A 27,565-nucleotide genomic window follows, 5' to 3' on the forward strand; every position below is an offset into this window, starting at 1 on the left:
AGCTCACCCTTCCATGCTCACCTCACACACTTCTGATAGCCGTAATCCTCCCCTATATTGTAGTAATTAAGTGTGTGCTTCCCCAAAAACGTGAGTCAATTTGGGTGCACTCAGGCTTGTGAGCTCAGCGTTTTGAATCTGGGAGGCTCTTCCTAAAGCGTTCACACTGAGCTAACACATTTCTGTTAATGCTTTCAAACGGAGATGAAAATAATGCATTATTTCGGAGACAGAAGGCTTCACGAAACCCCAAATCCTGCTGGTTCAGCCCCTGCTCCTGCTTTGTGTTACTGAGACTTAATGCAGTAATGACACTGCAATACGCTCCGGGAGGAGTCTGGAAGCCCTGATGGGATTAACACGCAGTGCTCTTCATTCTAGCTGAGTTCTCTGAGCCCATGGGATCCTGTCTGAGCTGCATGCCGTGCAGCTGAAACAAATGTCCAGGTCTGAGGCATTTGGGCTCCCTGTTTTGTCTCACTTAAGCAAGTTCATTTCTTCCTGCATTTCTTTTTCTAATGCAAACTCTCAGAGCAGGCAGGGTCTGCAGTCCAAAGCCCTGGAAGGAGGTTGTTGGGGGGGGGGGATTCAGCCTCTGCTCCTGGGTTGCAGCAATAGGATGAAAGGGGATGACTATAAGTTGTGCCAGGAGTGGGTCAGGTTGGATATTAGGAAACATTGCTTTTCAGAAGAGCAATGATGCAGTGGCACAGCTGCCCAGGGACCGGTGGAGGTGTTCAGGGCTGTGGGGATGTTCAGGGCTGTGGCACTTGGGAACTTGGTCAGTGGGTAGGGGGGGGTGGGCTGTGGTTGTGCTGGGGGATCTTGGTGGGCTTTTCCAGCCTCAGTGATTCTGTGGTCCTCTGCTCACTCAGCACCAGTGGAAACATCACAGCCTTTTCCACGAGGAGGGAAGAAAGCCCATTTTTCTCAGCTGTGCTGAATTATTCTGTGAGCTCTCATTCTTCTGAGCGGTGTCACACCAATAGCTGATGCTGCTCCTACTCTGGTTACAGAGCTGTGCCAGAAGCAGTGCTGGAAACAACAGGGCCAATTAGCTCCTGGGACTCCCCTGCCACCTTTGAAGTGTGCACTGAGATATTCTGTGTAAGCAGGCTGATAAAACAGCAGAGAATGAGGCTTCTTCAGTGTGTGGCAGCAAGGTGTTTCCTTAAACAAACACCACCAGGGTGTGCAAAGGGGTCTGCGGGCAGCTCAGCTCCCAGGAGGGACCACACCAACCGTGAGGACATCTGGGGAACTGGCTTCACCACTGGGCTGCATGATGTTGGTACCCAGATCAGCTGTGGCTCTGATTGCTCCTCATTGGTTCAAACATTGCTGAGTGGCGCAGGCTTCTGGCTGTTCCTGTAGGGCTTTGCGGTGGCTGTAACCATTGATTAATGACCACCAGCTGGCTTGAAGGTCACCCTTATGTTCTCCTTGAGGGTATGAAAATAAACCCTCAGATGTCCTTTCCACGAGGTGCTGTGCAGAGCGCCCAGGGCCAGAGCTGTAGTACAGGGCCAGCACTGCAGTATTGCAGAGCAGTGCCTGGTTGTGGGCATCTCAAAGAGAGGAAGTGGGAATGGGGCATAGGAGGGCCAGGGTGAGTCCTGGGGAGGTGCTGAGAGCACCGTGCTGTGAGGAGGAGCTGGATGAAATTCAGCTGTAAAATAATGGGGAAAAAGGGCTGTCTGTGTAACCAGGGAGCTGCTAAAGCAACACACCGAAGGGGAAATATAAAGCTCGGAAATTGGGTAATAAATCTCTGCCCTCATCAGAGAAGAGACAGTTCTATTGGGAAATAACCTTCTAAAACACAACAAAGTGGGATTTACGGTCCAATTAAAAATGCGCAAATAGGAGAAAGACAACGCTGGATCCTTTTCTTTCTTCACTTTAGGAAGAATGCTGGAGGATCTGCTGCCACAGCCCAAACGTGGCTGAAAAACCAAATGCAAGAGCCTACAGCTCAATGACAACAGATTGCCACCATAAAGCAGGGCTGAGAACGGGGCTGATTCCCAAAGAACACAGCATGGGAGGCTGTGAGCTGAGCGTGGCACTGTGGGGCTGTGCAGGAGGGGTCCCACAGCAGTGTTGAGAGGCCCTGAAGTGCTTCAGTGGGGAAAGAGGTGAAACATGTGGCTGTGGGGCTTTGCACGGAGCTGCTGTCAGGAATGCTCTTGAAAACTCAGCGCAGCTTCTGCATGAGCAACAAGCGCGGCTTTGGCCACACAGACCATCTGGAGCTCCCTGCGGGGATTCAATAAACTCCTTCAAATTGCTTCAGACGTTTCCCACTCTCTCCACTCATTTTATGTGCAGAGTTCAGCAAGGCACCGTTTCCTGCTCGAGCACCACTTGTCGCTTACATTCGGGTCGTTTTGCTTCTCCCTGCCAACGCTGACTGCAGCGGATCTCAGCATCCAGCCCTGGTCACACTGTGCTGCAGGCACCCTGCTTGCCACGGGGCTGTCCCAGCACTGCAGGGAGCACTGAGGTCATGCAGCAGGGAAGCAGCTCAGCTGCCTTTCCCACAAGACTGCATTTTGCTGTGTGCTCCTCGTGCTGCCTGCAGCCATCGCCGCCTTCCCCTCATCGGCTGCTCGTCGGGAGGCAGGGCACGGCGACCGCAGTGAATGATGATATAAAAATAAGCATCAGGCTGATTATTGGCTTTGTCTGCGTTTTGCAACCAGATGCTCCATTGTCTGTTGAGCCTGTTCTCCAAATCCGCAGACATGTACGTGGGATTTCAGATCCGCAGACGCTCTCTTGTATCTTAATTTTTCAAGTGTACCCTTGAAGCTGCCCTAACAGATGCACCTTGCGTGCTGCCTGCTGGTTCTTCTCCTGCAGCACCATGCAGTCAGCAGCAACCTGAGCCTGCAGGAGCTTTGTTTTCCACCCCTGCCAGAAAAGAACATCCACCCTACCTCCATGCAAAGCAAACAGGAACGTGTCTCACAGCCCTCCTGCTGGTTCTCAGGGATTCATCTCAAGGAGGGAGAAACTTCACCGCGCTGTGGTTGGCCCTGGTTCAGCTGCATGGGGCTCTGAGCCCCTGATGGAGCTGTGGGTGTCCCCGTCCACTGCAGGGCACTTGGATCAGATGGTTTTTAAAGATACATTTTGCATGTGTCAGGCTAACTAGGAAGGGAATGGAAAGTGGAAGAGGAATAGCACGTGCCTGAGCTAGGGCAGCACCGCCTGCGCCGATGGTGCCAAATTCATTCTGCTCCCATAATAATAACGCAGCAAAGTTTCCAAGTGCTGCAGTGATAGACATCTCTTCCCTGAGCTCTTCAAAGGAGAAAGCTCCTTTGGTCATCCCTCGCTGAGGTCACGTAGGCTACAGCACAACAACGCACCTCGGCTTTCAACAGCGTTTGCAATTAACACCGACATCTAATGAGAATAGCATCACAGCTATTCTGCTGCCGGCAGACTTAGAGGATGCAAACATCACACACAGCACCTTCAGAAAGTCAGCAGGAGGGGCCTCTCTTGTCTTTTGCTGTTCCCAGGAACGTGGAGACGTGGCACAGGGGTACATGGTTGGTGGGTTTGCTTGGGTAGGTTGGGGTTGGACTTGCGCCCGCTGCTCCTTTTTTATCCACATTGGTGCGTTCTGATGTTGGCATTTATTATTAATTATTTGAAACCGTGCTGTAGACATTCAGTTGGGCACACTGTCAGACAAGGTCACAGCCTGCAGAGCTTTGGATCTATTATGGGAGCACCAGGCAGCAAGCGAAGCTGCAGGGCAGGGCAGGGCAGGTGGGCTCTGCAGGAACACAGGGTTGCACTGACTGCGTTCCAAGGGGGCCTTGGGAGCCTGGCTGATGTGTCACCTTGTGCCAGGCATTGCCATGCCCACGGGAGCAGCCCTCCCAGTGCTGCTGCACTGATGGTGGCAACGTCCAGTGCTCTGCAGACACAGTTTTGCACGGCCCCTTCCAGCTGGCACTCCTCCATTCTGACAAAGCAAGCAGATAAAAGGAAGAACAAAGATTTTTCATACAAAGCAGGTTCTGAGTGCTCCTCAGGTGCGTTGCTGGTTGTCTGCATTTGCAGCATGCAGGAGCGCTCAGGGCAGGTCCCAGACCCCCCTGTACCTCCCTGCCCCACACCTGGGGAGCAGCTGAAGGTGGCAATGTGCTCACCCAGCACAGCTCAGTAAATGCAGCTGTCTGCAAAGTGATGGGGCGTGAAATCTGTTCTTACAGGTGTGCCATAAAAAGGGACAGAGCACATGAGTACGGGTCAGGTGGCAGCAGAAGGGCTGTTTGCACATCTTTCTTAATGGAACGCTTCGTGGGGAGAGGGCTCTTTTCAATTAATCTGTATTGATGGACAACAGTGCCTGCGTGCACTTTCTGCTTTCATTTGGGGAAGATGCTGTGGGTGCCAGGTACCAGCAGATCATTGCATGGTGCTGAGCAGGAGAGCAGCACTGAGTGTTGCATGGCCAACACTGAGCATCTGCACTGGAAAAAAGTCAGTGTCAGTGCAACAGGGGCTGGAGCTGGAAAGCAGTGTATTATATTTGTGCCCTAGGAGAGCAAGCAGAGAAGAGGAACTGTTGTTATTAAGTGTCCCTATAGAATGGACTGCCTGAGAGTGAATGCACGCGGGTGATTCAATTGGAAGTAATGCTTTCAAAGCCAGGATGCATCTGTTCCCACTGACCTTAATGAAATTATTTAGCACCCCACTATTATACTGCTTCAAGAAATAAGATTCGCTGCCTGATAAATATGAGGGAAGAAATTGATCCAGGCAGAGGAAATATGGATGGAGCAGCAATAGGAAGCAGAGCTGCTGCGCCACACGGCGCATTGCATCCAAACACCTTTTTACAGCAGCAGCACGGAGTGCTTTAAAACATGCTGAGCTGTGTTTTATCCCCAGTTAGCAGGGATGGCACATTGTTTTTCATGTGAAGAAAATATGTTCTATTCTGCATATTGCTTCTGCAGTTAGCAGCTGCCCCGCGTTCATCTCATGCTGTCCCACTGATGGATTGGTTTGTGGTGGGATGTCACCTATTCCCACCTGCCTTGCTGACCATGAGCATTTTACCAAGATCTATTCAGCATTTCACACGCATTTTCTACTTTGCCAAACTTCTGATTTATCTTTATTGTTACCGATTCCATTTTTTTTTTCCCATTTCTTTATGCTTTTGGTGCTGAATTTTTTTTCTCTGTTTCTTTAATTTTATTACTGGCTTCGGTTCAGCAATAGAGCGGGATGGGCTGTGAGCCAAAGCTGCCTTCCTTCTCTGATTTGCCAAAGAAAATGTATTTCCATAGCTGAGTAAATTCTCAGAACCCCCACATTTCTTGCACTGTTCGCCTTCTACATTTTCCCAAAGATTTTGGGCAAAAGGCATCTTGCTTTTGGAGCTCCAGGCTCTGCCACCTGCTGCTGTGCTCCTGCCCCAGCACTTCTGGGCAGCTTTACTCTTACCCAGACAAGAAAGGAGCCAGGGCAGCCCACAAACCCCATGCACAGCTCCTCATGCAGCTCTCCCTGCCGTCTGTGTGCTGCAGGAAGCTCAGCAGCAGCCACGGCGCAGGGATTTAAGAGGAGCGGTCACAGGGTCCCAGCACACCTGGCTCCATTTTCCTGCTCTCTCTGTTCTGAGCAGCACAGCAGTTCCTGGAATCTCAGGCACAGGCTGAGATTGCGGTGTTTTTAAGCCGTAATGAAAAAGGTAATTTTCCCAGGCTCCCTGCAATCTCCGTCATTGGGAAGGCATTTTGTGCAATTTTCAGTACTGGCTGTAATCTTCTACCCAGAGATGATAGCATGCTGCTGGGGGCCTTTGAACCCCATAGAGCTTTGGGCTCCAGAGTAGGGGAAGAACTAAGTGTGGTTGTGGTAATGCCAGCCCTGCTCTGTGCACACTGCGCCGAGCAGACATGAGAAGGGTGGGTGTGCATGAGATGGGAAGCACAAAGAATGAACCCTCCGAATGTCTTTGAGATCTTTGGTCAGGATTTGGGAACACTTTCTTCTCCAAAAGAGCTGTGATGCATGAGCTGCCCCAGGAGTGATGGGTCACCGTCCCTGCAGGCGTTCAGAACTGCAGGGATGTGGCACTTGGGGACATGGTCAGTGGGTATGGGGAGGCTGGCTGGGGTTGGGCTCATCTGCAGCCATCCATTGAAGCTCGGTGCTCACTGATGCCTTAGGGCTGGGGATGTGTACGTGCAGGAAGTAGGATGCAAACAGGCTGTAGTGCTCAGTCGGGTGATGTTATGGATTTGAAGGAAAACAGAAAGGAAAATGTCAAAGCTGTTAAGCTTTGGAGAGCTCTCAGCAGTGTGTGGGCAGTGGGGACGCCGGGAGGTTGGTTAAAAATAGGAGCCAGAGGGAAGTGGCTCTCACAACGGTGACGTCGGTGCTGGTGCCCTGCTGGAGCACTTTCACTGCTTTTATTAATCACAAAAGAAGGAAAAAAAAAAGCTACCAGAAAGAAGCATGGGCCACTCGAGGAGCAGGGCTTGAAGCTCAGCTCCGTCACCTGGTGTGGGCCTGGATTGCATCTGGGTCAGTGCTCAGAGCCAGAGCAAAGCACTGGGGGGGGGTCTGCAGGGGCACAGGGCAGTGCTGCAAGGCTGGAGCTCTTCCCAAAGCCATTCCTCACGTGAGGACACTGCAGATACCTCTGCCAAGTGGCACTTTACACCTCTTTTGCATCTCTGGAGTGCAGATCCCCACTTCAGCACAAAGCAGAACTGCAAAGAGCAGGAGGAACCATGGATGCTGGGAGGGCTGTGAGGAGCTCTGAGTGCTGAAGTGTTGTGGCTGTTTGTGCTGCGAGGGCACTGTGCTCTTAAGGAATGAGGAGAGGAGGTGCTGCACTGGGATTTAGCATGCTGTTCCAGATCAGGTCGTTCCTTGCTGCGTGTAAACTGTGCTCAACAATAAGGTGTGCATGTGATTGTGCCATTTCTGGTATCTGTTCTATAGAATCACAGAATACCAGCCTGGAAGCAGACCCACAGGGACTGTCAGCCCTGTGCTGCCATCGCTGCGTGCTGCCATCAAAGTGGAGAACCACTGGGAAGGCTGAGAGCACATCAAGTGGCACACAGGGCAGGGCAGGAATGAAGGAGCTGAGTCCAGGCATTCAGACATGAGATGACAACACACAAACAGAATGCGGGCGCCTGCAAATGCACTGCAAGCAGAGCAAGGTGAGCAGGGCTGGCAGCGACATCTCCTCTTATCTCCTTTTCAATTACTGCTGCAAAGTGGACTGCACAGAGACAGCAGAAAAGTCACAGACCCTGCAGAAGCAGCAGGAATGGAAGCAGGAGTGGGAAAAGGAACGGGAAAAGGAATGAGAGCAGGGCTGGGAGCAGGGCTGGGAGCAGGAATGGGAGCAGGGTTCTGGGGTGGAAAAAGCCAGGAGGAAACAAGCACCGTGGTCACAGAACAGTCGTAATGCTCACCTTATAAAAGCCACAAACCCCGTGATTTAGAGGGAGGAAAACTACTATTTGTTTCCAAATTTACAGGCAATAATCCTTGATTTAGATCCCTGTCTGCCTCCTGTATAGACTGCAGTATAATTTAGAGGACAATAAAGTCTGGGACCATAATACCATCCCAGCCATAAATCAGGCGGTACCGCCACTCAGTGCAGGAATTATTAATCTCTGTTCCAAACGATATGCTGGCACACTGCTTGGTGTAGCTGCTTATGCAGCAAGCTGAGATAGCACTGCCCCCCATTAATGTTTTTCACTTTTGCAATGAAATACTCTCTCCTTGTACCCAAGGGGCATTTATTGCCCTATTTAGATGGGGCAGCGTTGTGCACGTGGAACACCTAATGCTGGGGCACTGCTTTATGGCAGCACTGCACTGCTGCAGGGCGTCCCCAGGGCAATACTATGAAGGCTCTGGAGGTGCTGTGAGGAGCTGCTCAGCACAGGCTCGAGGTGATGCTGTAATTGTGGGCTTTTCCCCACAAGAGGTGGCTGCAGCCCCTGCTTTGGGTTGGCACAGGGCTGCTGCAGGGCTCCAAAGCCACCGGTGCTCCTATGGAGACCATCAGGAAAGGCACCACCATCTGGCTTCAAGCATTCAAGTGAATCTCCACGTAGTCCTCAGGACTACTTAACGACTGATGTTTTTAATAAAGCACACTTTATTTGTTAGGCAAATAGCAATTTTTTTTTTTGCTTTTAATTTGCAGCTTCGCCGATTGTCTGCAAAACTGAGCTCAATGTAAAGCAAAGGGCTGAAAGTTACATTTGTACTTTATGAAATATTCAGCACTGAGATTTTCCCCAGGAATGCCCCCATCTGCTGCTCGATTTCTCTTTCCTGCTAATTATCAAATATATCTGAGCGGAAATAAATAATAGATATCTTTTAAAGCAGCAGAAGTAAAAATTAATGAATGTTTGGTGCTTTGTGGTGCCGTTCCCTTTCAAGTTGCAGGAGCCCGGGCTGCAGGAGGGCAGCAGAGCTGCATTAGCAGAGCTGCTCTGCACAGGTCCTTCTGCTGTTCCTTTGGCTTTGGTGGCTGCTCGCTGTGGGGTTGCTCAGGGTGGATTTGGGGCTCCTCCTGGTGCCTCAGCCCTCTGGGTACCACAGTCCTTGTGCTGAGCTGATTTCATGCCCTTGCAAAGAGCTGTTTTTAGGAGTACTGATGATGTTGGGTTCACAGAGCATCTCACCACGGGATGCCCCTCCTTGGTGCTCTTAATATACAGGCTGTAGGATGAAGTAGACTTAGGTATATTGCAGAACCACGTTGTTTTTTAGGTTGGAAAAGACCCTTAAGATCATCAGGTGCAATTCTCAGCCTAACACGGTGAGCCCACCATTGAAGCATATCCTGAGGTACCATAGATGTGGTGCTAGGGAGGTGTACCAAGCTCTGTATGGGGCTGTTCCAGCTCAGGAGAGAACTACCTCTGAGCAGAGGAGCAGGTCTATGTGCTGTGCTGACAAAGCCTTCCTTTTGAAGATAACCTTTTAGGAATCAGTGCATCTTCTTGGTTGGTGGACCTACAGTCGGTCCCCTGCCTAAAACCAGCCAGTTTTATCCCTATCACTCTTTAAAACAGAGTAAGGAGTTTGTGTGATTCTTCTGGTGAAGATAAACACATCTATATGACCAAAACCTTCCTGAAAACAGCAGGGCTGTGAAGGTGGTCCTGCTGAGCCCTGGGCTCACTCTGCTCCTCAGCTCCTGGCGAGCACAGGGACACTGCAAGGAAGCAGCAATGCAACTCCTGCAGCAATTCCTGCAGCTTTCCATGCAGCTTTCCCTGCCAGGAGCCCTCAGCACGGCAGCAGGACCCACACGTGTCACACTGACCCCATAATTAAGCTCCGTATTGTTCAATTTTCTCTCTTCTCATGGGAAGCAAATGTCTCCCTAATAGTGCAAATTGCTGTGGAAGCGTTAATGAAACACATTGCAACTGTAAAGCAGGAAGAAATCTGTTACCATAAATTGCATTTCAATTTCCTTGTTACCAATTAGATGAGGAGAGCCAGGCGGGTCACGTTTGTGTACAGCCAGCAGCAGCAAGTGTGAGGTTGTCCCCAAAGGGCTGAAAAGAGCTGAAATCACAGGAGCTGGAGCTGTGTTGACTCATCTTCTGGTGAGGATGCAACAGGAAGAGCTCTGTCTGTCTGTGGGGACCCCCATCAGTGGATTTCTTTACCCACAGTCCTCAGGAGATCCGTTCTTAACTGGAGCATCCCTTCTGGCAATGAAATGCTTTTACTTTTGGGAAGCTTTTCTTAATCTGCAGTGTCCACCCTGCATACATCATGTTACTCTGGTTGAAAAAGCCATAGGAAGATGTGTTACCAGATGTAAAGGGAGGCACAAAGCTGGTTGGACCTCTCCTCTCTGTGCATAGGAACCTTCTGAAAAGCAAAAGCACAGATACCATCGAAGATTAAAGAGCTCCACAAATGAGGTTTGATTCATCCTTCCATCACTCCTAGAAGAGATGCACTGAACCCCAGAGTTTGCTGTTCAGATGAAAGCTTGGAAAGTGTAAAATGTGTACATTTATGGTTGAAACCACGGGTCACATAATTGCACTGAAAGGAAGTATTTTTGGTTTGCCGCTCGGGCAAAAAGCTCCTTTGATTTATTTTTAAAACACATTCCTGATGTGGAGATGAATGTCAGCCATGTGCTACAGCGACTGGGGATCCCTCCACCAGCAAAGCCTCCACGTCCCTCTGATCTTCTCCATTTGGTCACAGTGGAGATGAAAGCTTTGTCTCCTCATCTGCAGGAACATCGCATTCCTCCTCACATCTGTTTTCCCCAATTTATTCCAAACGACAACGGAATTAACATACATAATGGCAAGCAAGAATCTGGCTTGAAATGCTTTCAAAAAAAGCTTTCTGCCCAAAAGATTCAGCTCTGTCCCTTTCAATCCACTTCTCTGCTTCCTTTGAGATAATGGCTAAGTTGGTGTTCTGCTTCAGACCAAGAAGGACGGGAGCTCAGTGACATCAGGGACACAGTGAGGGCTCTGTTGGTGCTCAGCAATGCAGAAGATCCAGAGTGTCATTGGGAGCAAATGCAAAGCAGCAAGCCAAACCTTGCCAGGTGGAGGTGACTTTGTGTGATGAGCTGTGATGAAAGTCTGGTAAAACGTAGACATGCTTGATGTAGACTGGATATAGACTGGAGATTTGGACTGGATGTGAGGGAGAAGCTGTTTACGATGAGGGCAATGAGGCACAGGTGGCACTGAGAAGAGTTGGTGCCCCCCAGGTCAGGGGATGGGGCTCTGAGCACTGCTGGAACTGAGGGTGTCTTTGCATTGCAGAATATGGGTCCTCAAGCAGCCTCTAAAGGTCCCTTCCAACACAGATCTCTGATTCTATGTTAAATACAGAAAACGTATGGAAAAGCTTCATCTGCATCACTGCTGGTCCACCAAATCCCACACACTCACTGTGAGCTTCCCACCCTCCCAGTGAGCACACACAGGGAGCAGCCATCCCTGCACCAGTAGAGCAGCTCCAACCCCTTCCTTCATGGGTGACCCAGCGAAGGGACTGCAGGGCAGCGTTCCCCATTACAGCACAGCCTCATGCATTATGTCTTTGTTATGCTAATGCCCCAGCGCTGCACAATTTAAATAGCACTTCCAGAAAAATTAAGTATGTTCATTGACACAGTGAAATGTTTTCACCCTCCATGTAACCTTCACAGTTTCTGTACAAAATCTATCAGTCAGTAAACTATTCATCTGCGAATGCTTACCAATTATTATGCTAATGTATTACAATACATTACAGTGAATTCTTTTTAAATGCCAGGAAATGCAGCTGTCTGGCAACCTAGCTCGCCTGTATTATGGAGCTATCAATAAACAGCACAGCATTTGCAACTGGATTTTGACTGCTTTGTTGGAATGACGCAGAATTTTTCTTATCGCTGCTTATTGTGAAGGAATTCAGGACCCAAAGTGCTGCGATGTGTTCTCTGTGCAGGGGATGGAGTGCAGAGCTGGGGGCTGCATGGGAACAGCTCAGTGCGTGTGGCACAGAGCTCTGCGTGCCCATTGCCAGCACTTCACACCTCTTGAGGTGATGAAAATGCTCATTCTGTGCTGTAAACTGTTGCATTTTAAGGCCCAGCACATACTGGGAGCTCTGCATTCCCATGTCTGAGATGCTGACAGCTGCAGCAGCAACTGCAGCGCTGCATGCACTGCTATGTGGGCTCACAGAATGCACGATTTTCCATATTTGCAATTGCATAATACTTCTGTGCATTCATTTCTTCCTTGGCAGACACAGAACATAGGCAGGAGCCCACACGCATTGGTGCTACAAAGCATTGCTGCTCCATCAGTGCTTCTTGCAGCCCCCCCCAGCCCCACAGTGAAATTCATGCAGCAGTGGCCAACGTTTGGGAGTGCTGGAATTGAAAACGCAAAGAGAAATAAGTTCAGCTGGAGGCATCCATCAGAACTTGTGCAGTATTTGCCTTCTCTCAGGAGCTGATATCCATGAATTTGGTTATTAGAGTCATAACGTTCTAATTATTTCATTTAATACTCTAATTATCCCTTGTGATTAATCCTGACCATAACAGAAATGTCTGTGAGTCTGGGAGGCACGTCCCAGTAGATCTGGCAGTACGAACGTTAATTTGAGTTAATGAGGATGGTGGCTTGGGGAAAAGAAGCCAAAGAGTGCAAGGACTGCTGGCACTGAGTGCGTGCAGCCCCTGGGCCCATCTCCCATTGCCATCCACTGCGTTTGGACGGACGTCGTGCAGGGCGCTTTGGCCCCATGGCATTTCAGTGCCTATCCCAGAGCTGCCTGATCCCAATGGCTTGCTCCATCTCCTCTTGTTTTCAGCTACAGGGTTGCATTCAGAGAATGTGGAAGTATTTCAGATCAGTGTGTCTGTTGGCAGACCCAAAAGCAGAGCCAGTGATGGGAATGGGAGAGCGCGGAGTTGCTCTTACTGTCTGGTCTACGGACCCAAGGGAGACCAACATCACCAAGGCCTTGGTGGGTGAGCTTTACAGTGTTGGATGTTTTCGGGCTGCCCTGTGCACAAGTACCTCTGTACACACCTTCATGCTGTAGTTGTACCAAGAAAAGTCAGTGCCTGTGTCAATGGCAAAGCCTGGAATTGTGTCACTTCCTCCTTCAGACGTACCAACATCACAGAGCTGTGCGTGCCCCCACTCCCTCAGACAAGTGTGCATTCACATGCACACACACACGTGTCCTCCCAGCTGCATGCCCGCCTGCAAGGCTCGGCCATCTGTGCTTTTATGTGCACAGCAAGGGAACGTATGGACAAAAGGAGCACATGCTGCTGGCACAGGCTTCTATGGTCTTCAAAGGAGGGCTTTCCCCATACGACACATCTTTAAGCAGCATTGTGTTACCAACAGCTGATGGTGTCTTTGCTCTACGAGATGGGAACCGATGTCAGTGTGGAGCTGGGGATGTTTCCACCCCATTGGCACCACCCAGCCCCACTCACCCCACTCCTGCACTGCCCGCCTCCATCCAATGCAGAGCAAGTGCTCCATGACTTTCTTCCATATATACAAAAGGTGGGAGGGTGCAGAGAAGAGCCCTTTGAGCTGAGGAACAACTGCTGGCTCCTGGCTTCCTTGTGTGTCCACCAAAGAACTGCTGTCTGCAGCGTGGACGTATCCAGGGAGGCTCCCACCTGGCAAAGGGCAATGTCCTGTGTGCACGGGGGGATGCCAAGCAAGGGAAATACTGTGAGCATCCAGCAGTGCCAAACTTGCAGGGCCGTGCCAATGCCACTCTCCACACATTGCTTCTCGTGCCCTCAGACTGCCTGCTGGCTGTGGCGATGCACTGCAGCTCATGGGCACAGCCAGATGTTGAGCAGCTGAAGCGGGCACAGCCATGGGCAGCGGCCAGGAAGGGGCTGTCAGAGCGAGGGGGAGATCCTCCTCCTCCCTTCCCTTTGATATCGTGCCTATTCCAAAGGGGGACGGATGCAATTTCAGCTGTCAGAACCACGGTCTGAGTTCTGCTGTGATGTTCACCCAACAGGAGCTGCGGCCCTGGGGAAGCCAAGAGCTCTGGGGGAAGCCGAGTTCCCCTCTTCTTTCTGGCACTCAGTTATTCACTGCTCTTAATTTGGCAGTTAGGGAGCTGGTGAAGGACATGATGCAGCAATATCCTCATAGTGTGAGCCTTAAAAACAAAATGCTAAGAGATGGAGAAAATGGATGTGAAATCACAGTGTTCACAAAGCCTCCGGCGCTGCCCATGCTTGAAGGGCTGCCTATTAACACCTGTGGTCAATAGCAACATTCCTCTCCAAAGATCCTTTCAAAAGCATCAAGGATGGTGGTGGAGAGCATGAAAATAATCTGATTAGTGCCACATCCCCTTCTGCAAGGTGCAAAGTGTTACTTCTGCAGCAGTTTACTTTTCCATCGCAAAGTGAAAATCAAAGTGCAGAACCACACAGAGAGCAGAGATCCATCCTACGAGGAACAATGAGGCCATAAAACCAAACTGTAAAGTTAAATAATTTACCATAAATATCGAAAGCTCCCAAATTATTCTCTACATTAACTGCCTATGTTTAAAATGATCTTTGCATTCACCATGTCACAGATGGCAACATCAGACAAGAGAGTCCTTGACAAAACTCGCTGTAATTATTCTTTCCACAGCTGCAGTTATTTTAATGCCTTTTCAGTTAAGCTGAAAGAGACGCACACATTTTATAAATAAGGGCTTTTAAGCAGTTTGACAATGAAGCATTTGAAACGTACCGTGCAAAAAAAAAATAAAAAAAAAAGAGGACACCCAAAAACTTTCAGTGGTGAAACCTGGGAGAGCTGTGGGGCCACAGGGAAGGAAGGCACTGCTCCTCCTAAGCAGCGTTGAGCAGCCGGAGCTGAAATGATGCTGGTACAATGGCACGAGGTCATGGCCAGCCACAGCCTGTGTCAGAGCATCACTGCTCTCCTGAGGAGAAATTGCTCCTGAAATACCCAACCTGGCCCTCACCTGGAGCAAGCTGAGGCCATCGCCTCTCATCCTATAGCTGCTACCTATGAGCAGTGAAAGACCCCCACCTGGCCACAGCCTCCATCTCTCCTAGTGAGATGGGCTCGCCCTATTTCCACCTGCTTAGAGCAGCTGTGAGTTTGAGCCATATCAAAGTGCAGTAACGGATCCTCGAGCTGAAGCAGCAGAAGTTACAGCAGAGGAATCCATCCTCTGTGCAGCACAGCTCAGTGCGACCTTCACCTACAGCTCTCCATCTCCTCAGTGCCTTCAGAACACCTCTCCCCCAAATCCATCTCAGGATCTGGACAAGGGGCTGCACTGATTCAAGCTTTGGGCACGCAGCAGCTCTTGTGCAAACCAAAGAAGCCAAACCCTCCCTTAGTGAAGTTCTCCCAGCGAGTTGCAGCTGTCCCCACCCCTGCAAGCTGCTCATTTAAAAGCAGTGGAAACGCTGACAAATTGGAGCCACGACTGAAATGATGAGAGCAGCACCGGGAGGGTGCTTTCCCATTTAAAGCAAATAAAGCAAAATAAAAGCAGGGAAAAACGGTGGGAGGTTTTTGCGGAACGAGATCCCGGCCGGCTTAGACATGCAAAGAAGACGTCGTGGTCCTCAGTGCTGCAGCCCAGGGAGGCTCTGATTAATGGGGGTTATTGTCAGGGAGGCCTGGCTGTATGCTCAGTGCTGAAAGGCACCAACCCGCAAAGTATTCAGCGTTATACAATAACAGATTGTGTGCAGTTACCCTTAGAAAACAAATGTGCTCTCTCTTATATAAGATTATAGACCATCCATCACTGGCTGGCATTAAGTAGCACAGAACAGCAGTGTATGTAATTAGCAATACATGAAGTCCAAACATTATTTTAGAGGGGTTGGAACAGCAAAGGAGTGGATGTTGCAGTTCCCCTTTCAATTTGGAACTTCTCCTCTCCCTGTACCCACAGCACTGATCTCCACCTCCAGGTGAGACGGACACAATTTGGGAACCTGCAGAGTCATCAGTCCCACAATTAGGAGCTGTATGTGAGCACTGGAACAGACAAATACACCCCATCCTTGAAGCAGTCCCCAGATTTCATAGAATCATGGAATGTCTTGGGAAGAGACCCCAAGGATCACCAAGCTCCAACCCCCTGCCACAGGCAGGACCACCAACCTGCAGGCTGCCCAGGTCCCCATCCAACCTGGTCTTGAACACCACCAGACAGCTTAATGTTGAGTCTCCGGATGACAATTAAAAACAAACACAAAAACTCACTTATAGGAATTAACGTCACACTGTGACACACAAAGCTGTGTGCAAAGCACACTTCCTCTTTCAGACATTACAGGGCTTGGGATTTTCCTATTTCTGAGAGGCAGAGCAGTCCTTCGAAGGGAGCAGCCATCCCCAGGGCTCTCCTTGTGCCCATGACCAGGGCTGAGCACTGCATGGACCCAAGCTGGGCACCAGAGCCTTCTCCTTGCTAATTACACGTCTCAAGCAGGCTGTAATATTGGGCTGTATAATTGGGACGTAATAGCTCAGACTATTGTACGTCAGTTAAATACCAAGGGATTATTAAGAGTATGTTTTCAGGCTTTCCAGTCCCATGTTGAGTAAACAGTTGTTACATTTCAATAAATGATTTTAAAAATAAATGAGCAGTCGAGCGTGTTTAGGATACGTGCTTTTTTCCCCCCAAACAAATCAAATGAGAGAGTCCCAGGCTGCAGCCTGTGCTGTTCAGTAGGGCTGTGCCTGTTCTGCCTCTTTGCTCTGCCTCAGACCACCATCAGTGTCTCTCCCAACTCTTTCCATTCCCATGCCCACACTTTAAAGCCCTCCCCATTACTGCAGCCCAGAGCAGCATGGGGTGGGCTTAGCCCTGTTTGGCAAGTACAGAATTGAAGCACGGAAGAGCAAAGTCATTTGTTCAAAGCCAGGTGGGGAGTCTGATACGGGGCAGAACGGGAGCCAGTGAAAGATCAAAAAATACTTCTCTAAAAATATGGCTTTGAAGGTCTGTAAAGGAAACGCAGCTCTAACAAATTGCGTTACAATCCCAAATGCAGTTAGTCGTGTGGCTGACGTTGTAATGTCTGATGAACGTTCTGGTGGCTGTTGCTCAAATCCGGGGCACTGCAGAAGGGAAGGACATGCAATGGGGCTGCTTGGCCCCCCTGCCTCCACCAGAAAGGTTTGGAGCAGCACACCAGAACCAGCAGGTGCAGCCAGCCCAGTAATCACGGCGATGGGTAACTCAGGATTGGTTTCACCTTCCTGTTAAGATTGATCTTGAGCCTCATACAGCTTTCTGCACTGTGGTGCTGCTATGAGGAGTTCTTCTGTGAAGCAGTGGATGGGTGCTGCCCTGCTGGATGCATGCATGGTGCTGGGAGCACACTTTGGAAACAGGATTGGCCCCAGAGCTGCCACCACCCATCCTCCTGCCCTTCTCCTTGGAGTCAGTGACCCCTAAGGGTCCAACACAGGGGAGGGAATCCTCATGGCTTTGTATTCCCCGATGGATGGATGCCCATCTGTGCCAGGAGGGTCAGTCTGGGAGGTGCTACCATGCATGTTGCTGATCCTGCATCCATCCCTGCTCTCGGGGTTGTTGCTTTGAGCAGATGAGGTGCTCAGAGCACAAGGAGTCTTTGCAGCACCTTACTTCTGAGCGGGACTCGGAATGCATTGTACTTCCAGAATTCGTTTCCACTGCTCTGCACTGTCGAACCTGAAGAGCTAATTAAGAAACCAAGAAATTGGGAATCTCCAACCAAGTACACTGTGAAATTAATGAGGACCTACTGAAGAACATAAATAATCCGTGCTCCCCATTAGAGGCCGTTAGCACCATTAAAGCAATCCAGAGGAAAAACGGCAGCGCACCGCCAGCCAATCCCCTTTGAAATCCATCACTGTCAGAGCCTCCATTCTGCCGACTGAAATCAGTGGTTAACCCCAGAACATCCTGACTATTTAGAAATAATTACTGTTGCTATAAATCAAAAGCGATGGCTAAACTGGTCACAGAAATGTACATACAAAAATCAGACTGAAGTATCACGCTCACACAGGAAAAATCCTTCGTTCCCTGCTGGGTTTACAAGTAATTTTCTAGCAGTAAAATGCAAAAATTTTGCAGTGATCATAAATAAACCTGGGATAAGAATTCTTTGCAGGACTCCCAGGTCCGCTCCCTCAATGGCGAGGTTTATTGCTCCAGTTTCTCTGTGCTTTCTCTCAAACTGCAGCTGTCAGAACGATTTACGAATTATGGCCCTGTTGGCATAAACTTCCATATTTCATAGCAAAATAGGTTTTCCCACGAACTCACGAGGCACAAATTGATATGTGAGCACACTGAGTGACCTCAGGGATGCAGCCTAGACCCACTGCTGGGCGATGTGGGTCATCATCCCCCCAAAACTCAGAGCTGGGCTGTGCTGTGTCACCCATAGGGGCTGGATCTGTGGGAAATAAAGGCACAGACTGAGCACTTTGTTCCTCACTGTTGGCATAAGCAGAAATTCCAACAGCAGGGCTAAAGGCATGCAGCAGTGTGGGGTTCCAACCAGTGGTGGGAGCTTTGCATGAATGGGAGTTGGGGGTGGGCAGGGGGTTTTGGATCCAGGCAGGAACAGGGAGAGAAAAAAAGGGAGTGGAAGTTAATCAGGTCAGAATCATCTCCAAAAAGTGTGAAAATTAAATGCAGGTTCGTAATGTAATGATAAAGACATACAAATCAGGTTGGGTTGCAGATTTTAGCATGCCACTGCTCTCCTCCTAATTGGAAGAGACGGATCCAACAACTCAAATGGCCACACTTGAGATATAAAGTCATGCTGCAGAAGGGGAAATATTTCCTGATTTTCCTCAAATCACTGCTGCTGTGTAAATATATGAAGAAATGAAGCCAGTGGAAGATAGCTGTTGTTACTGATGAGTTTACAGCAGATGGGTGCATGTGCAGAACTACTCCTGTCTGTTAAAACACGTCACCAGGGCTGCAGGTAGAAGAGCAGAGGATTGTTTCCATCTGATATTTTTACTTATAACTTCTGCCCTAATTGAAGGTGATGCTGTTGCAAAGGTGGGCTCCGTGTGAGTCTGAAATGATGGCAGCTCCATCCAAGATTATGCAGCACGCTTTGTGGGCAGCGCTTTCCCTGCGAAGCAGATGAATAGGAAAAGAAATGTAAAAGCCCATTTCCATTCAAACACCATGAGCCAAACCCAGGAGCTGAGTGCCCAAGGACTCACTTTGAATTTCTTCAAAGTAAAGGCGACAAAAACTGATCTTGCAGAAATAAAAATTCCTAAGAAGGAAAGTGCGTAAAGTGGGGAAGAAAATGGTTTTCTTTCCCCATAAATGAAGAGCAAGTCTTAAAGAATTTATAGACCAGAAATTTAAATGAAGAAGTTCCTTTTTACGGGTCCCTGTTCCAGCTCAGAGCTGTAGCAGCACTGCGTGTGGAGGTGGATCAGACCCAGAGGGGTCACAGCACTTCTGTCCTCCGGAGCTCACAAAGCAAATGAGCTTCTGACGGCATTTTGTCTTCAGCTCTGCTTGCAGTTATGAATGCTGCATTCTGAGCACCCAAATCTGAGCAAGTTTCACTATTCACTGTTTAAAAATCCTAACAGCAGTGCCGTGCCGTGGGGTTTGTCCCAGCACAGATCACTGCTTGAATGCCTGGAGCTGCTCCTGTGTGCAGCTCTGCACCCAGCTCAGCTCATAGCAGGCTCCCAGCATCCAGCACCCAGCTCACCCCTCATATCTGTGAGCAGCATTCTGGCTAATTGGGATTCCTTCTGCTTCTTCCCACGGTTCATTCTCTGGATGAACCCTTTCTGATTCACAGAGGGCAACAAAGAGGTCCTTGTAAGCAAGTCCTTGAGCTGGGCAAACCCGACGTGCCCCGTCAGCACTGGGAGCTGCAGCATCCTTCAGGGTGAGGCAGCACAGGCACAGCACAGCTGGGATGTGTGCCAGGGCAGGAACACCATTAGGAACAATTGAGCTGCCCGTAATGCAAAGCAGAGCCAGAGAACGGGGCAGGAATGACCGGGAGCATGATTTGCAGCCAATGTCTTTTTATCTCATAAATAGGAGAGACACTTTGGGATGATTATCCACCCAGATTTATCTCTGCAGCTCCTTGTGTATCCTTCTGCGCTTAAAAATGTCTCACTGCCCTTTGCATTATTGCATTGCCCTTTACATTCATACTGCATAAACCTCTCAAGCACCGTAAAACTTACAAGGTGTAATATAATGCTGTGATTTTCTTTTACACACCATAAACAAAAGTCACTGGGAAAGGAAGATGGCAAGGCAGACTTTATTTGGTCTGACAACGATACGGTGCGATTCGGGGTGAAAATATGTACACAAGTCCACATCATACACTCTTGCACACTTAAAATCATGAGCTGGATTGATTATCCGCCACTGATGGATTGCTTCAATGTATTAAATGGATTATTCCATAAATCACCAGCTGTGCTAGGAATGAAGCGTTAGGAAAGAAAGAGGAAACATCATAGATCTGTCTCGTGCAGGTGAATGGAAAGCTGAGCGGAGAGCTGGGGGGGATCCTGGGGTGATGAGGTATCACTAGGAGGACCCCAGGGTCACAGGGTTGAAGAACCCTGAGCTGGGAGGGACTGCAGGGAGCTTGGAACCCACAGCAAGGAGCAGAGCACCCGTAAGGCTGTCACGGGGTTGAAATGAGATGATCTCCAAGGTCCCTTCCAACTCAAGCCATTCTATGATATGATGTAAGAATGCAATCCAGGCACTGGGTGCAGCTCCCAGTGCTGCATCTCTGCCCACCCCATCGCTGGATCCTCTGCTCAGCGGCCTCTGCTTCATCCATAGCAAACCTGTGCTGTGCCGGTGTTGCCTGAGCTGTGTTCACCCACCTGCAGGGATGGGATTCGGGATGGCTGCTGTTAGAATCACTGACATCTGAGTGCTTTGCATTCACTGCAAAACCAACCACCCAGTCTAACACTTCAGTGCCAATAGACAGTCATAACTCAGCTAAATTTGTGGGTTATACCAGATTTTATTTACTGTTTCATCCTGGGAGATAAGGAGGAGATGACAGCCATCTATTCATTAAAGTGAAGCCGCCCACAGCTCTCGCTGGTTTCTCACCATCCGTGGCCATCTTTAATGAAATTTGGGTTTTGCAGTACTGGTGCTGTTGGTTTAGGAATGCAAATACCCCCACACACCTGGGGGGCTCAGCGCCCTGCCCTGCTCACCTCGATTCCTTCACAATCAGATGTCATTACCAGCTAACGAGCATCCAGTGGCCCCTGTGAGGCAGCCAGAAGCCTTTTCCCGTTTCCTATTGGACATCCAAAGCACTGTGATGGTCTGAACTGCTGCAGTGGCACCAGCAAATGCTCCCAAAGCTGCTGTTTGCAGATGTGAAGAATAGAAGGCTCATTTCAATCCTTCAGCCTCACACTCCTTTGTAATGCTCTCCACATTGGCCCTGTACTGGGCTCCCTGGTGCCCACTTCCCAGCAATGAGCAAAGTGCAAATTCAAGAATTCATCTGCACACTTCTGGAATTTTAAGGCTTTGTTTTGTTCCCTCGGTGCTGGCTGGTCTATGTGTATGCTTAAAGGCTTCCTAAACGGGGATGCTTTTCTGGCTCTGGAGTTGTTTGGTGCGTGCATGGTGAAATTCAGAGCAGTGCTGTGGATTGCGTCTTGCACGGCTCTGGGAAGCGATGTCTGCATCAGAGCAGGGTGCTGCTGGTTATCTCCTCTCCCAGCCATAGCAGAATGGTCTCATCTGTGGCTGTGTGGTGCTCAGTGCTCCCTGCAGATGCAGTACATGATGGGAAGCCCCTTCCTCTATGGGGCTGCTCCTTGGGAGCAGAGCCCTGTGCTGCGAGCTGTTGCTTCTTGGTAACGACCTGAGCCTATTTGGGGCTTTATTATGAGTGCTAAAAGCAAGCACATTGTCTGCTTTTATTGGTAGTGAACATGAGTAGTGCTGCGCAGCCCCATCACGCTACATCCATCTGAAATGAGGCAGTCCTGCCTCACCAACCCCTTTTTAAGGACATGGAAGCTGCAGTATTCAGTGGCACGTTGTCCCACTGCCAACAGCAGCACCTGCACAGCCCTCACTGCAGCCCCTGCCTTCGCCCACCCTCTGCAGCCTTCACCTCTGAGGAGCTCAGGTGCTCTCTGTGTGCTCTGCCTTCCTCAGAACCTTCAGAACATGCAAAGGGAGAGGAAAGCAGTCTAGACAGCATCGCATTAATCCTCTGGCAAAAAGAGGGAATCAAGATTGCGCAGCAAGACCGGCGCAGAAATGCTTTATGTTGGATCAGGAGGCTTTGGGAGGCGTGCTGCAGACAGATGCACAGCGCTGGGTTTGGTTGGAGCTTCGTCCCCACAAAGCACTCCGGTGGCAGCTCCTCAGGCAGCGCTGTCCCATGCAGGGTTGCAACAGCACTGGGGGGGAGGAGGTGGCTGGAGCTGCTGCTTCACCCCCAGCAGTGGGAGATGGCGAGGAACCAGTGCCCTCTGCTGCTGCGGGGCCGGGCAGGAGAACTGCTGCATCCCAGCAGCACCGCAGGGCGTGCAGTTTTTTGCTTTTGCTATCGTTCCGTGCATCTTGAAAACTAAGAAAATCTTTTCCTAGCATCAGCCTCCATTTGCTCTCGCCAAGAAGAGCATCCAGAAGGTAGTAGAGGCTGGTGGTGGAGCAGAATTCTGGCTGCAACGCGCGGCGAGCATGCAGCTCTATGGCACAGCCACGGCGCAGAGCTGGGGGTGGGAGCTGCAATGATGCAGGGAAACCCTTCCATGCACACAGACCCCTCCAAGCACACAGACCCTTCCATGCACACAGACCAGTGCATTGCCCCACTGAGGTCCCACTCACAGCTGTGACTTTGAGCACTGTGCAGCTCCGCTCATCCCAGGACCACTTTTTCCCCACGATAGAGTGGGGTCGATTACTTTTTCTGCCTTTCCTTTTATTTATTTCTTTTCGTGTGGTTTGATCTTCATTTCCCGCACCGTGCTCCCGTGAGGATGCTGAGATCAAACAATTAGGCTATTCCGCCATAAAGAGGTAACATTGTTATTCAAATGTATTCAGAATTAATTTACCACCAAACAGTTTTACAGCACCGGGATGAGCTGCCTGATGCACAGAGCATCTCCTGACCCACAACACCTCCCCGTGCCACTCAGTGCTCGAGCAGTGGCTGCACAGCCATGCAAATGCAGGTGGGGTTGCAGGAGAAACCTCCACGAAGGTGATCACAAAGCCTTTTAGTGGCAGCAGGGAGCATGCAGCAGCAGAGCCCCAAAGGAAGACAGCTTAGGGGGGTCCCTGTGCAGCGTTGAATCTGGGAGCTCTATGCCCCCCAGGTCCCAGTTCCCCCCAATGCTGCCTTATTTCTGATGGCAATTTCGCCTGCAGTGTGTGGGAAGGTGATTGCAGAATTAAATTCCAGGCGGGCGTAATGAGCCTCCAAAAAGCCAATCACACAGTGGAGGGTAATTATCCACGGAATTTGTTTTCTGTGTATTTATATAAAATAATCAATGCTTTTTTTCTTTCTTTTTTTTTTCCTGCACCGATTCCGATCCTGTTGGGTTGTTTGCTCTGCACAGCATGCAGTCGGTGTGCAGCCCTTCCCTGGGTGCACACAGCTCTGAGGAACAGAGCCCACGTTCTCAAAGCATCACCATCCCCACCCATCCCTTGGGCACTGCTGCTGCTGCACCACAGGGCTCTCATCCCAAGGAAAAAATATATATATATAAGAAAACACAAAAGCAGGAAAAGAGCCAAGAGGCAACGGTGCGGGTGGTTGCTTCTAAAACCAGAGGGAAAAATGGAATGTATCCAAACAGAGGAGGGCAGGGAGTGGGGCGGGGGTGGCTCTGCCATTGCAGGGCTGCAGCTGCTGCCATCTCCATGCATGGCTGAGCTGCAGCCCCGCAGCGCTGGGTGCAGATGGGAGCAGCCACCAGCAACGCGAGCAGCAGGGCCGTGCCGAGCGCTCCTGCGCTGCAGCTTGCACCATCTCCTATTAATCTCAGCCACTACGTCTTGCTAACGGGTCATCCTTTGGCACAGTCATCCCAAGTGGATCCCAACAATGCTTCAGAGATGGGCTCTGCTTCCTCACGCCAGCACCAAGCCCAGCCTTGCCACCTCCAATGGAAGCACTGCACATCCAGCTCCGGCCGTCCATCCCTGAGCTGGGACGGCCCAGTGCCACAGCAGCACCCCGTGCACATGGCTGGGCTGTTTTCTGATGCGGCGTTTTCAAATATTTATCATTGCATAATAATTAAACAGCTGCTGGGGGAAAGCTTTCAGATCCCAACTCCTACCTCTGAACAACAAAACCCGGCGGTAGGCTCTCTTTGTGCGTGTGTTTGCGTAGATTATGGTTAGATGTGTAGATTAAATATTTATATTTCACACGTGAGAGAAGGAGCGCTTTTAGCTCTTCCTTTCCTTTCCTCGATGTCTCCTCGAAAAGAACCAAAGCCTCGCTGTATTTATTTTAATTGTCAGCTTCATGGGAAAACAGGGGAGCTTTGGAAAGTTACCTGTTTTCTCCGCTTTAATTTTCGGCTTTAAAACAATACTTATGTAAGCGTTCTCCAGTTCTTGGCATCGCCTAATAATTAAAATAATTACTGGAAAGCCAGAGCAGCTTTGCACAAATGAATGCAGGGGGGGAGAAGCCGCAGTTTCCCAGTGAAAGAGGACAGAATTATTCCAGTTCTAGCTGAGAGCACAGGTAAATGCAGACCTTCCTACAGCCCCATTCCAGCTCCTTTCTGACCCTTCTGTTCCTGCTTTAGTGGTGGAGGGAGGGCTGAGCGAGGGGCTGAGATGCTGGTTGTGGCTGGCAGTGGGGCTGCATGGGGCTATATGGGGCTGTATGGGGCTATATGGGGCTGCATGGCACTGCATGGTGCTCTATGGGTCCGTATGGAGCTGCACAGAACCCCGCACGGCGCTGCTCCTGGGGCAGCCTTGGTGCTGGCATTGCTCTGCTCCGTGCCTGTGGTGAGGAAGAGCAGAGCCACAGCCCAACCACAGCATTTTGGAAAGGGCTGGCACAGTTTCCCTACTGGAATCTCCCGGATCCCTTTGTACGATTGCTTTGAGCCCTGCCTAGAAAATCTGACAGAGCTGAGCACTGCCCCAGGGATGCTCCAGGCTCCAAACACCCCCGTGGGCAGCACTGATGCTCTCAGGGCATCTCCCATCCACCTTTCCCATCACAACTCGGGGTGCTGCAGCACACGCAGGGCACATCTGCGTGGCTCACAGCAGCACAGGAGAGCAGTGTGTGCCCTGCAGGACTCAAGCTGCAGTCCGTGCCAGGGCCATGCACTCACGCAGCCCTTCTGGAGATGGCAATATTTCAGAACGCGGCCGCCCTTCAGGACTGGCATTTTTCTCTTTCTGGCTTTCCCATGGTTGCTGTGCATTCACATCAGCATAAACAAGTCCTTTTTTTTTTTTTCTTAACACTAAAAAACATCCACAAATCTATTTGGTTTTCACTGTTTTCTCCAGCTTGGACTCTGGTCCCCATGCAGGCAGTAACCCTGTCCTGACTGCTGTTATGGGCACACAGCAAATCCCTGTGGATGTGAACTGATGGCGAAGTGCATGGGATGTAGCAGGGAATCAGAGACTTTCTTTACACGACACATTTCTGCATCTAGTTTAATTAGAGAAAGAAAGATCATAGCCTCTTTCCCAAGCTGTTATCTGTGCAATTACTTTATGTAACATCATTAAAAATTAATTTTCCCCAGAACCTCAGCTATTTAATGAATACCACCCGGCCCCCCGCAGCGCCGTAGCACCTTGCAGGCTGCGGGCTCAGCACGGCTTCCAGCACTGCCTGCCCTACGCAGCCTCACAGCAACACCCCGTGCCCGAGGGCTGCTCCTGGCCGGGGTTAAAGCTCCTCCGAACAACGCTCCTCCTGCAGCAGGCTCGCATCTCTGCTCACAGCCACACAGCACCCTCCTTGCACCGGCACAACGTCCCCCTCTCTGGGGCACAGCATCCCCTTCTCCGGGGTTCAGCGTCCCCTTCTCCAATGCACAAAATCCTCTTATTCGGGACACAGAATCCCCTTTTTCTTGGTGCACATCATCATCCCACTCTTGAAGCACAGCATCCTCCTTTCCGGGGCACATCATTCCCCCCTTCAGGAGCACAACATCCCCTTCTCCAGAAACGAAGCCTTCCCTCTTTCTGGGGCACGGCATCCCCTTCTTTGGGGTACAGCATCCCCCCCTTTGAAGGCACAGCATCCCTTTATCCCGCGGGCACGGCACCCCGCTTTCCAAAAGCAAAGCATCCCCCTCTCCGGGGCGCAGCATCCCTTCTCGCACCGGGCACCGCGACGCTCCTCGTACCGTTCTCAGCATCCCCCTTCCGATCCGGCACCGTCTCCATCTCCCCCTTACACGGCACAGCCCCGCACCGCCCCGTGTCCCCGCTCCGGGCTCCCTCCCGGCACCGTGCAGGGACGCGCCGGTTCCAGCCCCGCTCCCCGCATCCCTTCCCCGGGCGGGGCAGCGCACCGCACCCCCCTTGCACGGCACTTCGCTTACCTATCCGGATGACATGAGGCATCCCATGCGAGCAGTGTCCCCAGAAGCCTCCGAGCAGGAGAGCCGCGCAGTATTCCCAGAGCACGCCGCGGAACGCCGGCCACGGCTGGGTCATCGTCGGGCAGGGCGCGGGGCCGCGGCCCTACGGCCCCAGGGGCAGCGGGGCGGGGGGCTGCGGCCCGGGGCTCAGCCGGAGCGGCCGCCCATGGCACATCGTAGTGAGCGCGTCGTGCCGAGCCGAGCCGCGCCGAGCCGTGCCCAACCGAGCCTCGCCGAGCCGTGCGGGTCCAAAGCGAGCCGTGCCGTGTCGAGCCGTGCCGAGCCGGGCGGCACCTGCGGAGTCGGGCTGTCGGTGCGCCCGCAGGAGCGGCTCTGTCCCCTCCTACCACTGATGCGCGCGGCTCTCACAAAGCCCCGGAGTGGAGCGTGCACACACGCACACTCACACACACGCACCCGCGCTCACACCCGCACCGACACTCTCACCCCGGGGGGTTGCGGGAACGGCCCGCCCCGACGGCTGCTCCGCGTCCTGACCCACAGCGTCCCGCTGTCCCCAGTGTCCCCGCCGTGTCCCCGCCGTGTCCCCGCTGTCCCCGCCGTGTTCCCTCTATGTCCCCGCTGTCCCCGTGTCGCGGGGATGCTGGCGCCCTTTGTCCCCGGAGTGGTGCCCAGGTGTCTCCGATGCTCGTAGAGGTGCCCACTGTCCCCTGTGTTCCCAGAGCTCCTGGGAATCTCGCTCTCCCTATGCGTTCAAAGGCCCCTCTGTGCTGGGGATGATGGTGTTCCCTCTATTCCCAGAGCACCTGAGGGTGCCACTGTCCCTGGAGGCCCGCACTGTCCCCTGTGTCCCCCAGAGCTCTCAGAAATTCCCCCATCCCCTCTGTCTCCCGAGATTCCCACTGTCCCTTATGTCCCCGGGTGTCCCCACTGTCCCCTGTGTCTCCAGCAGCCCCACGGGGCTCGGGGCAGCGCACAGCAGCACGGTTGGGTGTGGGCTCGGGCTGGGGATGGGTTTCATTTCGGTGCCACCACCGAGCCCCGCGATGGGGGAGTGGAACGACTGCAGTGACAGAGACGGAGAGCCGGGGGAGGAGGAAGCGCTGCCAACCGGCGGGGCTCGGAGAGGGCGAATTTATTTTTTCTCATTTAAATAATTCGATCTATTCCATCATTTCCAATCGTTCCCATTTGCGAGCTGTCTGCTAACTACATCGCCTGGAACGTCTCGAGAGCAAATCTTTAATATTCTTGCAAACATACTATTAGTCCGTCTCTGTTCATCCTTTTAATTCTGCCCGTTTCTCCGCTCGGCGTTGGAAGAGAAAGCCGACCTCGCTCTGCCTGCAGCTCAACCCAGTGCCGCAGCTCCG

At 51.2% G+C, this 27,565-nt stretch overlaps 1 protein-coding gene across 1 annotated transcript in view; it reads right to left on the bottom strand.

The window, feature by feature from the left end:
• GRIK3 (glutamate ionotropic receptor kainate type subunit 3) overlaps nt 1–26,601 on the bottom strand; it is a 69,324-nt gene extending 42,723 nt beyond the window's left edge. Inside the window, exon 1 of the mRNA XM_052698775.1 lies at nt 26,193–26,601. Coding sequence (XP_052554735.1) covers nt 26,193–26,307 — 115 coding nt within the window. The 5' untranslated portion in view covers nt 26,308–26,601. The remainder of the gene's footprint in view (nt 1–26,192) is intronic.
• Between the last annotated feature and the right edge of the window lie 964 nt (nt 26,602–27,565).

Source organism: Tympanuchus pallidicinctus, unplaced genomic scaffold (assembly GCF_026119805.1).
Source record: "Tympanuchus pallidicinctus isolate F22 unplaced genomic scaffold, pur_lepc_1.0 scaffold33, whole genome shotgun sequence".
In the NCBI taxonomy this organism is placed as follows: Eukaryota; Metazoa; Chordata; class Aves; order Galliformes; family Phasianidae; genus Tympanuchus; species Tympanuchus pallidicinctus.